This window comes from Salmo trutta, chromosome 21, assembly GCF_901001165.1.
Source record: "Salmo trutta chromosome 21, fSalTru1.1, whole genome shotgun sequence".
Taxonomy (NCBI): domain Eukaryota; kingdom Metazoa; phylum Chordata; class Actinopteri; order Salmoniformes; family Salmonidae; genus Salmo; species Salmo trutta.
In genome coordinates this window covers 45,063,989-45,075,907 of record NC_042977.1, presented here as the reverse complement: position 1 = coordinate 45,075,907, position 11,919 = coordinate 45,063,989, and the positions used below count along the sequence as shown (strand labels likewise).

Below are 11,919 nucleotides of genomic sequence, written 5' to 3'. Positions count from 1 at the left end.
ATAAACCCCAGGAAGAGTAGCTGCTGCCTTGGCAGGAACTAATGGGGGATCCTTAATAAAACCCAGGAAGAGTAGCTGCTGCCTTGGTAGGAACTAATGGGGATCCATAATAAATACAAATACATTTCTGCATTTGTATGTGAAGCACGTGCATATTGAACTGTACAATTAACCACTCTGTTGAACAATTCTGTTTATGTCACAGAACTGAGCGGACTATGAATCAGTGATATAGTTAGATACTATATTGAGCTTGAATATTACATTGACTTCAAATCTTAAAAGTTGCATGAAAACCTATAAAGGCAATATTTGAAAATGCAACATTAATCATCCTCATGACAGCAAATACACAAATCCTCCATAAAAATATAATAAAATTATTTTCTAATATGATATTTCAACAACTATTAAAACAACTGGAATTCCAAAATGATTAAAATAATGTAGACAGTCATCAATACATGTTATATAACATCAACACAAACTAAGTACTGGTTAAAGTAGTAGTAAACAGCTACATTTTCATTTCCTGTTGAAAAAACGTTTTGCTACGGTATGCCCTATGAACACAACACTGCTGTGATCAATCCAAGTCTTCTAGAGCTACATTTCTTTCCCCAGCGGTTCTAGATGTCCCTCTGGGCCTCACCTTATCTCTCCCTTCCCCTCTTCCTCTTCCTCAGCCTGTGGTACTCTCCTCTTCCTCAGCCTGTGTTACTCTCCTCTCCCTCTGCCTGTGTTACTCTCCTCTTCCTCAGCCTGTGGTACTCTCCTCTCTCTCAGCCTGTGGTACTCTCCTCTCTCTCAGCCTGTGGTACTCTCCTCTCTCTCAGCCTGTGGCACTCTCCTCTTCCTCAGCCTGTGTTACTCTCCTCTCCCTCCGCCTGTGGTACTCTCCTCTGCTTCCGCCTGTGGTACTCTCCTCTTCCTCAGCCTGTGTTACTCTCCTCTCCCTCAGCCTGTGTTACTCTCCTCTGCCGCCGCCTGTGGTACTCTCCTCTTCCTCAGCCTGTGTTACTCTCCTCTTCCTCAGCCTGTGTTACTCTCCTCTGCTTCCGCCTGTGGTACTCTCCTCTTCCTCAGCCTGTGGTACTCTCCTCTTCCTCAGCTTGTGATACTCTTCTCAGGGCCATGATAGCGTTGGATGTGGTTCTTCAGACTGACATTGTGATTGAAGCACTTCTCACACTGCTGGCACTTGAAGGGCCTCTCCCCTGTGTGGAGGCGCATGTGGGACTTAAGGTTGCTCGCTTGGTTGAAGGACTGTTGGCAGACCTGGCACATGTGGGGCTTCTGCCTTGTGTGAATAATCATGTGCCTCTCCAGATGGTTTTTGTTAGAAAATTCTTTGTAACAAGTGTGGCAGATGTTTCTATTCAGGTTGCTGTGGGTTCGTAGGTGGCTGTTCCTTGCCATTAGGTCATCAAATTTTTCGGAGCATTCTGAGCACTGGTAGGGAGAGTTCTCATCCTGATGGCTTTCCTCGTGTGTCAGTTTGTCTGACCTGGTATTGAATGGCTGCAGGCAGAACTTACAAGGGAAAACATGGTCAGGGTGGTGGAGGTGCCTGTGAATCTTGATACCCGTTTCAGTCCTACAGCGCTTACCACAGTCTACACAGCGGAATTTCTTGATCTTGTGCTCACACCAATGGTCCTTCTTGTGAGGAAAGATGCCACAGTCTGTACAGAGCAACCTATGAGGTTTTGTGTTGTGTTCACGTCGTACATGTTCCTTGAAGCTGGCCGGGTCCTCGAACTGCATGTAGAATCGGTCAAATCCAACAGCTTGTTGGACCTCAGTCACACACACACCACAGGCATACAGCTTCTTATGGCGTTGTGTGGTGCAGGCGAGTACAGGCTCGGCTCCACAGTCAGTGCACCACTCCACAAGTCTCTCTTCTTTCTCTATTCCGCTCTGAGAATTATCAACGTTGGCCTCTTCTGTTAGACCAGAGGAACCTGCCGTTTCCAAATCCTCAGAAGAATCAGAGTCCATTACAATGTCTTCCTCATCAGACGGCTTCCACTCGGTCTCATCTGATCTCTCCTGCTTATTCCGCTTCTTGGGCTTTTCGTCCTCCTCACTCTCCTCATCCGAGGACCGAGCATCATGTTCACACAACTCCTCAGTGATTTCCATAGTCAAGCAAATGTTCTGTAGGTCTGGGTGTCGGTCTTCACATGGCTGGGACAATGAAAGGACAACAAAATATCATTATTATGGATTACAGGCGTGCCAGAATCTTGTTAAGAACGTTGTGTGCAGAGTTTGGATTTCATTATGTCCACTACATTGTATCCCGTGCATACCCACCTCTTCATTCAATCCACAGGTTTCCTGGGAAAAAGAGGGCTGGCTCATCCATTTCCTGTGGTGACTGCAGAACGGACACGTCTGAACGACAGAGAAGCAACCCAGTTCATCCTGGATCCTGGCATCACAGTCGCAGCCACATCTCTCGCAGAGAAGGAAGAGCTGCAGCAGACAGGCTCTGTTCACACACACATCTGCACTCCTGTGGAAGGAGGAGAAGCAACATAGAGGGGTTTTAAAATCCTACCACAATCTTACAATCTCTAAACATTTCAAAAATGGACAGTTAATGACCAAATACATGTGGGCTGTAGGATTGTTAAGTACAGATAACAAAGAGGTGGTGGGATTATTTGAACGTACTCAGGTGTAATGTCAATGCTGGTTCCAGAATCCTGGACACGGGGACGGGTCAGAACACCTGTGAACATTCACATTGGAACACCACTGACATTCTATGAGACAGAAATTCTACCCGTCGTCATTGTTACAGTCTAATTGGAAAACTAGGTGGAATCGTCATGGCCAATTTACTACCATTTCTTGAAGTGGAATGAAAAAGATGCCTGTACAATACACCAGTGTTGATATTTTAGAAACATATGAAGTGAGATGAGATCCGAGGAAGGAAGGCAAGTAGAATCCAAAAACAAGACAAAACGGTGACCAGTACAATGCAGACAATATTTAGATAACTATTCAAAGATATTAGCAAAAATAAATACAAGACAGAAAAACATGAAGAAAACGTGAGCGCTGTTTACCACTGACAAGAATGTAGATAACACCGAGTTACTTTATACTGACCTTTGTTCTTCCTTCCAGGCAATATTGGAGCCACCTGTATAGATACATCTGTGATCACTTTTAATTGTAAAGACATCCCAGTAAACATGTCAATGTCTACATCTCAAATGGAACCCTTTATAGTGCCCTTAGGGCTCTGATCAAAAGTATTGCCCTAAATAGGGTGGCGTTTGGAACGCATACAAGATGACCTCAAACAGGGATGGCACCACCCATCAGTCTCTACAGTAATGAGGTAGGGTGAGGCTATGTGTTATATTAAACAGTAACAAATGTAGTGGTTGATATGTCACTGACTCACCTCTGGTGTGATGAGATCTTCAATACTCTTCAGATACTGTAAAGAAAATACAAATGTTAGGCTACACATCATGAAATATATTGAGACAAATTACAGATACAAGTAACAAAATTGAACTCAATTGATTGAACATTAAATGTTTTCAATATGATTTAAATAGGTACATAGCCTACTGTTTTATATTTTAATGCAGTCATCTCAGTTCTCATTTGAAGCACCTTTTTATAAATTGTTTGTGTGTATCAATTGCAAAGACATTGTCAAGTTTGAATTTGTAGTTAACTTTGTTCTGAAGTCATCGCTGGTCACATAGAGACGGATGAAACCATGTGATTCTGTTTAGCGGAGGTCTTCTGTGTATAAAGTGACGCAGGAAGGCAAAACGACGCACACCGCTCGCTCGTATTTTGATTTTCACCACCCACACCAGACACGATCAAGACATGAACTCTGAACCAGCTATATTAATTTGGGGACAGGTCGAAAAGGATTAAACATTTATGGCAATTTAGCTAGCTAGCTTGTTGTTGCTAGCTAATTTGTCCTGGGATATAAACATTGGGTTGTTATTTTACCTGAAATGCACAAGGTCCTCTACTCCGACAATTAATCCACGGTAAACCAAGTTAGTTTCTAGTAATCTCTCCTCCTTCAGGCTTCTTCTTCAGACTTTATATATGGCGGTTGGAAACCAAATTTAAGGTGCATTACCACCACCAACAGGACTGGAGTCTGGACCTCAGTTAATCTTTCAATCACCCAAGTGGGTATATGCTCCTAATGGACTTATAGCACATCAAGGGTCACAAATCGAACCAAGTTCTACGCGCGCGAGCAGCGTAGGAGCAATGATTGAATAACGTTTATTTTGCGACGCGGGAGGTGTGGTCAGCATGTTAGCTTACAAGTGTTTTCAAGTGCAACGTTAATAACGATGGTTTTGCGAAACAGCTCGGAGATTTAACGATGCTCCTACGAAGGTTCTAACCATGAACTTAGCCTTAAGATGCTTTTGGGAAACCAGGTCCTTATAGGCTGGCAAGAGTAACTGATACCACTTGATCAATCCAAACGGATTTGACTATTTTACACACACACACACACACACACACACACACACACACACACGGACACACAACAGTGGACTGACTGGGCACGTTTGAGTGGTAAGGCGAAAGAAGCCGACTGTAAACTGAAGTCCGACACATAAAGTCGGGGTAGGTACATACGCACCGGCAGCAAGTCGGATATCTGCGATTTCTAAAAACACGACAATGGCATTAGTCTTTTATTTCCGATGAAGTCGAAGCTATCGAAATTCCACTTCTACACAAAGCTGAACATGATCACCATGTTCCAAGGAATGAATATACTGATGAGGAAATGAGTTACCAGCCCAAGCTCTTTCTAACATCCACAAGACTGGTTTTATATATCAAAACATAACGAGGTAGTGCGTTTATAGGCTACTAGAATGAGAACATAATCGGTGTTTTGCAGCATATTAGACATGCTCTGTCGTTGCCATTACTTCATCCCTTGCAACGTCCTCATTATTGTGTGTGATTGTGCGACATGGAACTGTGATAGATTCTTACTGTATTGTAATTGATTGCATGTCAGCGTCACTATAGCCTGCAGTGTGTTTATTTAATTATCAACCTTTATGATGCTCTTCTCAGTAAGCATGTGAAGAACAGAATATAATTGTAAAAAAAAAAATCACATGAAGGGGGTCGTAACATAATGACAAATAATTTGTAGACTGCAAATTGACCGCAAGAAGTCCAAACAGTATAATATTTGACTAAAACAATCATTTCAAACCTTGCTTACATTTGTATATGTTCACATGTCTCTATGATGAGTGGGAATACTTCAAAATCACTAGGAGCAGATTTTCTGGGGATTTTACAGTCTATAACATGAGACACAACATTACAGTAACATCTAGAAAAACACATTAGCTTTATTGTTGCAAGCAGAATATTTCATTTATTTATGTTCGAAATGTGGATCATATGTAGGCCTACATATTTAGATCGTAAGGATCAATATGTATTTAAACTCTAAATAGTAATCCATCCAAAACAGTCAACACGCATTAATAGTAAGCAATGATAGGTGGCGACATCAACCATTTGAGTATGTAGTGCCTTTTGCTTCCAAATAAAACCCAGAAAATTGTCTCCCACAATGCTTTGGTTCCGACTTCACATTGCAGTTGGTGAGGAGCATCTGCAAACATTTCAAGTCGACTGCTGTCGAAAATTCATGACCTTTGGTCACATGGTTGTTGTAAAGGTCACGCAGTCAATATGTAGTCTCAAGCCGGACAATTTTTATACCCATAATGCAACACACTTTGAAAGGTGGTGGTGACCAACGTCATACGTTGATACGCTTCAACGCCTCCATTGACTTGATGATAGGGGTTGAGTTCATTCATTGGAAGGAGGAGTTTCGGGTTTGAGAGCAAAGGCTTGTTTCTGTTGGGCGCGAGTGAAGATAGAGGAAATGAGTGGAACACTGAAACATCGAAGAATGGCTAGAGTTATAAACCAAGATAAGCCTCACTATGATAACACCTCATTCCTTGTTGGAGTGCGATTCATGAGCAAGGATGTTTTTTTTGGGGGGGGGGCCCGTTTGAGGTCACAAAGATGGTGAAGGATGCATTGGGAGAAGTGGGGTCAGAGTGACCATTGGTAAGATGTTGATTTTCTAATTATCGACGCATGAAATGGAATGCTATGATTATTGGAATAGGTCACGGATAAATGGAGTCATATGTGGCGTCTCAATGGAGATTGAGGCTTTATGGATTAAGATGAACATGCCAGGAATAGTTGATTCACGTCACTTAACCTGCACTGTGAATGGAAAGGAGGAAAGCCTTTCTGTATTATTGATGTTTGATGAAGAAGTTCTCCTGACCCATGTAAAGCTGGGATATATGAGATATGCGGTCCCGTGTGGCTCAGTTGGTAGAGCATGGTGTTTGCAATGCCAGGGTTGTGGGTTCGATTCCCACGGGGGACCAGTACGAAAATATGTTTTTTTTTTTTTAAATGTATGAAATGTATGCATTCACTACTGTAAGTTGCTCTGGAGAAGAGTGTCTGCTAAATGACTAAAATGTAAATGTATGCGGTGGGAGCTTATATACAAAAGATACTTCAATGTCATGAATGTAAAAAGTTTGGCCACGTGTCAATTGTTTGCAAACGGAATATCATTGTTGAAGAATCTGAGGATGGACGGTGTTCCAATTGTGATGTGAATCACGTGGCCTGTTAGGGTGAAGGGGGTCAGAGCAGGAAGGATCAGGGCTGTCGAGAAGGTGTCCTATGTAGAGCCAGTACAAATTGAGGTGTCCTATGTAGAGCCAGTACAAATTGAGGTGTCCTATGTAGAGCCAGTACAAATTGAGGTGTCCTATGTAGAGCCAGTACAAATTGAGGTGTCCTATGTAGAGCCAGTACAAATTGAGGTGTCCTATGTAGAGCCAGTACAAATTGAGGTGTCTTATGTAGAGCCAGTACAAATTGAGGTGTCCTACGTAGAGCCAGTACAAATTGAGGTGTCCTACGTAGAGCCAGTACAAATTGAGAAGGTGTCCTATGTAGAGCCAGTACAAATTGAGAAGGTGTCCTATGTAGAGCCAGTACAAATTGAGAAGGTGTCCTATGTAGAGCCAGTACAAATTGAGAAGGTGTCCTATGTAGAGCCAGTACAAATTGAGAAGGTGTCCTATGTAGAGCCAGTACAAATTGAGAAGGTGTCCTATGTAGAGCCAGTACAAATTGAGAAGGTGTCCTATGTAGAGCCAGTACAAATTGAGAAGGTGTCCTATGTAGAGCCAGTACAAATTGAGAAGGTGTCCTATGTAGAGCCAGTACAAATTGAGAAGGTGTCCTATGTAGAGCCAGTACAAATTGAGAAGGTGTCCTATGTAGAGCCAGTACAAATTGAGAAGGTGTCCTATGTAGAGCCAGTACAAATTGAGGTGTCCTACGTAGAGCCAGTACAAATTGAGAAGGTGTCCTATGTTGAGCCTGTACAAATTGAGAAGGTGTCCTACGTAGAGCCAGTACAAATTGAGAAGGTGTCCTATGCAGAGGCAGTAGAAATAGTCAACGCAACGAGTAGAGATGATGAAGCTATGTCTGTGGATGGCCAACAGGATGTGGATGTCAGTCAGTTGAGAGATCCTGAAACACTAATCGTAAAGAAGGTTGATTTTGTTGTGTTTATTGCGCAGGTGATTAATTGTACATTTCAAAGTTAGAACAACAACAACAAAAAATCTAAGAAACTGGAAATCCTTCTTAAAGCAGCTAATAGTTATTGGATCTCCAGGATTTCATGGCTGAAACATTGCTGGGAATACCGTCTGAAGTAACGTCTGACTCTCGGGAGACTGAACAAGTTCACAATTTCTGATCAGCAAGGCTTGAGCAGAGAGGGTGGAAAATATACGAATTTCAGCAAACTCTTGAGTTGATTTGGCCGATACATTAAATACAGGACTACAGCGTTAGCTGTAACTAGTTAACTTGGTCTAGGCAGGCTAGGTTACCTCTAATCGAGATCTTTTCTTCTGTGCTGGTGTTGGTTGATCGGATGTCTTCCGTTTTGTTGTGAAGGAAAACACCGATGGTATCGCGTCCCTTTTTAGCTGCCGTCGATTTGGCTTCCCCATCAATTCAGATTGATAATCCCTCAAATAATCTTCTGGCCGAAAATGTTGACTACAGACGCGGATGTTTTGATACTTGGCCACTGGTGTGTTGACATTGTAAATATTATTCTTGATAGCCGCAAGCCATTTACGACATCGGGGTATATCTCCGGTAGGTAAACTGTGAAAGATCACTCCTTGTTTTTGCGCTTGTTTGTAATTAGCACAGTATGGTACAGAACACCACACGGGCATGATGATGACAACAATATAGTCTAGAGAAATTATGAGATTACAGGTTTGACTTCTCAACGCGTTGTTCGTACCTGCTTAGCCCACGTAAACGCCATTTCAACTTTACTTCCGGGTCATGTCCCCCCTAATTTTCTGTCACAACCACAAAAATCAATAAATCCCGCCTATTTCTAAAATATATCTTCATAAAATCTGATGTTAAACCTAACTGTAACCACACTGCAAACTTTATGCCTAACCTTAAATTAAGACCAATAAAGGTATTTTTTGTTTAATGATATAGACTTTGTGGCTGTGGTAACTAGTGTAGTGACAGACCTGCAAAAGGCTGGAGCAGCGACTCTGTAACTTTTAACGTAGTTTACTTTAGCTTGCAAAGTTACAAATCACGTCGTCGGGTAGCAGCTAGCTAATTACGTTGGTTTGCGATGGATTGATTAGCCAGCGTATTGTGAAAACGAGCTAGATGTTGGTTTAGTTAGATAAATAACGGTTCGCTATAGCTACTGTAGTTACCTCAACTCGACTTGTTTTCTGCTGAGCTGATGTTGGCTGATCGGATGCCTTCCTCTTTGAAGTCAAGGGGAAAATCGATGGAATAGCTTCACTTTTCAACGTCCGACGACCTGGCAACCCCATCAATTGAGATTTAAGGTCCGTTTCGAAATGCTCTGGCTGAAAGTGCTGACTACAAACCCGGACATTTGGATATTTATCCAGTGAAATATTCACATCATAGGCTGCGTTCTTTATTGCCGCCAGCCACTGTCGACTACGAGTAATATCTCTGACCGGTAACCGATGAAACGTTACCCCAGCGGCCTGTGCTTGCTTGTAGTTGGCACATCCAGGTACTGAACACCACACCATGACTAAACGGTAAGTTGTTGACACAAAAATAAAAGCGGGTTGATCGTCTATTTGTTAACTGGATCCGCTTGGTTGTTACCACAGCCACAAAGTCATAAACCCCGCCCATTTCTATTTCTCATTAAATTATATTTTTACCTTAATAACCAACACTGCTAACCTTATGCCTATATATATTTTTTTTTTCGACCAGTAAATGTAATGTCCCGTTCTACAGGCGAGATGCAGAAACGCTCTTATTTGCGTGTGCCCTATTCAACTAGGCAAATCAGTTAATAACAAATTCTTATTTTACAATGACAGCCTACCCCCCGGCCAAACCCGGACGACGCTGGGCCAATGGTGCGCTGCCCTATGGGACTCCCAATCACGGCCGGATGGGATACAGTCTGGATTCAAACCAGGGGCTGTAGTGACTCCTCTAGCACTGAGATTGCAGTGCCTTAGACCGCTGCGCCACTCGGAGCCCATATGATATTGTAACGACTCTGGGTTTATAAAGCGCGGAAATCGACTCTGCCGTTTGACCATGCTTTTGCAGCACAGTCGATAGCGCGCTGGACTTCAGGCTAGAAGGTCGAGGTTTCGAGACATGCTCCCTGCTGTTTCATTATAATATGTTAATAACATATTAATGGTCATATACAGTGAAAGAGCAGTGGTGAAAATGTTAATTCAAGTTGAATACCCCTGGCCTGGGGGCTAGGGTCAGTCTGGCCAATCTGGTGTACTGTGTGATCTTAGACATGCTCTCTCTAATTCTTCTCTTTCTCTCCCCTCCCAGAATGCCTGAGCCCAACTCTGTCACCAGTCCCCCGTTGTACTGCTGATCCTCTCTCTATCTTTGTCTCTCTTTTTCTTTCTCTCTCAATCTCTCTCTAAGGGCTTTATTGGCATGGGAATATATGTTTACATTGCCAAAGCAAGTGGAATAGACAATCAACTGAAGGGAAATAAGCTATTAGAAATGCGCAGTAAACATTACTCAAAGTTTTAAAATTAATATAGACGTTTCAAATGTTATATTGTCTATGCACAGTGTTGTAACATAATTGAAGTATGACAAATAGTTGAAGTATGAAAGGGAAAATAAACAGATATATATATATATATATAGGTCGTATTTACAATGTTTTTTGTGCTCCACTGGTCGCGCCTTTTTAGTGGCAACAGGTCAACAAATATTGCTGCTGTGGTGGCACAGTCCTCTCTGAAAAGCCAACTGACATTGACTCCCGAGGTGTTGAACTGTTCCACCCTCTATATCCACTGTGGTTATTGCTCGACATGGCTGGTAATCTATGAACATCTTGAATAACCATCTTGACTTAATGGCCACATGTACTCAAAGTTTCCCCAAGGCACAGCCAGCAGAGGACTTTGCCACCCCTCCGAGCCTGGTTCCTCTAAAGGTTTCTTCTTAGGTTCCCGTCTTCTGGGGAGTTTTTCTTAGCCACTGTACTTCTGCATCTCAATTGCTTGCTCTTTCATTTTTTGGGGGGGGCTGAGTATCTGTAGAGCACTGTAAAGAGCTTTATAAAATACATTTGGTTGATCTACTTGTTTGCTTCTGTACCATTTAAACTGAAGTTATATCACTATACAGCTATTTGCTACTGTACTGTTCATTCTATAGAAGTTGTCTCCAATAAAAGAGTGTGATTTGGAATCCTCAGATAGGACCCAGTGTCCTATCTGGGGCATCACCATATCTGGTAGTGAGTGGAAACGCCAACACGATGCTTCACATTTATATACTGAAGAAAAATATAAACGCAACATGTAACAATTTCAACGATTTTGATGAGTTACAGTTCATATAAGGAAATCAGTCAATTGAAATACATTCATTAGGCTCTAATCTATGGGTTTCACATAGGCCCACCCACTTGGGAGCCAGGCCCAGCCAATCAAAATGAGTTCTTCCCTACAAAAGGGCTTTATTACAGACAAATATCCCCCCCCCTTCTTGATATGCCACACCTGTCAGGTGGATGGATTATCTTGACAAAGGATAAAATGCTCATTAACGTATGTAAACACATTTGTGCACCAAATGTGAGAGAAATAAGCTGCTTGTGCGTACGGAACATTTATGGGATATTTTATTTCAGTTTATGAAACATGGGACCAACACTTTACATGTTGCGTTTATATTTTCGTTCAGTGTACATCCGGTGAAATATCTGGCTCATTGTTCTGTGGTCGTACTATTCCGATTTGTATCATTAGGATATTTCTTCAGCAGAAAGCTACAGCCACCGCTAATATGAAAATCGCAATTTTCAATACAGACATCTTTTACAGCACTATACAGCTATTCGCCAATGTACTGTTTGTTCTCTACAAGTTGTCTCTAATAAAGCTGGGTGATTTTGAATTCTCAGACACTCTGCTAATAGGATCTGGTGTCATACCATTCAGATTTGCGTCATCAGGGTTTTTTTTAAGGCAGAAAGCTACGGCTACCGCTGTCGAAAATTGTGATTATCATTGATGGTCTCTATGTCAACACTATACAACTATTTGTTACTGTACTGTTGGAACTATAAAAGTTGTTTCCTACAAAAGGGGGGTGATTTGAAATCCTCAGACTGTACTAATAGGATGCAGTGTCATACCACCAGTAGGGACTTTTTTTCCCAGCAAAAAGCTACTTTCACCGCTGGCAAATTTTGGC

General features: G+C 42.1%; 1 protein-coding gene and 1 long non-coding RNA gene across 3 annotated transcripts; one reads left to right on the top strand and one right to left on the bottom strand.

Moving 5' to 3' along the window:
* Window positions 1–903: 903 nt before the first annotated feature.
* Window positions 904–9,567, bottom strand: LOC115157550 (zinc finger protein 92). 2 transcript variants are annotated; one of them, XM_029705915.1, is made up of 6 exons: window positions 8,886–9,567; window positions 3,431–3,466; window positions 3,130–3,163; window positions 2,686–2,743; window positions 2,323–2,524; window positions 904–2,193 (listed from the first exon to the last, which is right to left on the bottom strand). In XM_029705915.1, the coding sequence occupies exons 1-6, from the start codon at window positions 9,237–9,239 to the stop codon at window positions 1,108–1,110; spliced, it is 1,770 nt and encodes a 589-aa protein (XP_029561775.1). In that variant the 5' UTR covers window positions 9,240–9,567; the 3' UTR covers window positions 904–1,107. The 2 variants fall into 2 exon arrangements, with proteins under 2 accessions (XP_029561775.1, XP_029561774.1); XM_029705914.1 differs by lacking the exon at window positions 8,886–9,567 and adding an exon at window positions 8,013–8,504.
* LOC115157551 (uncharacterized) lies at window positions 9,177–10,914 on the top strand. The gene is made up of 2 exons (XR_003868477.1): window positions 9,177–9,248; window positions 10,024–10,914. It is a non-coding gene; the product is annotated as an uncharacterized LOC115157551 (long non-coding RNA).
* The last annotated feature ends 1,005 nt before the right edge of the window (window positions 10,915–11,919 follow it).

Bases quoted from the DNA above. Each gene is read 5' to 3' on its own strand.
- LOC115157550 (XM_029705914.1), bottom strand. From the start codon at position 8,369: ATGCCCGTGTGGTGTTCTGTACCATACTGTGCTAATTACAAACAAGCG. The intron at 3,467-8,012 runs GTAACCTAGCCT...TTTTCTTTACAG, and splicing joins AGAAAAGATCTCGATTAGAG to TATCTGAAGAGTATTGAAGA. The intron at 2,194-2,322 runs GTGGGTATGCAC...TCATTGTCCCAG, and splicing joins CCTGTGGATTGAATGAAGAG to CCATGTGAAGACCGACACCC.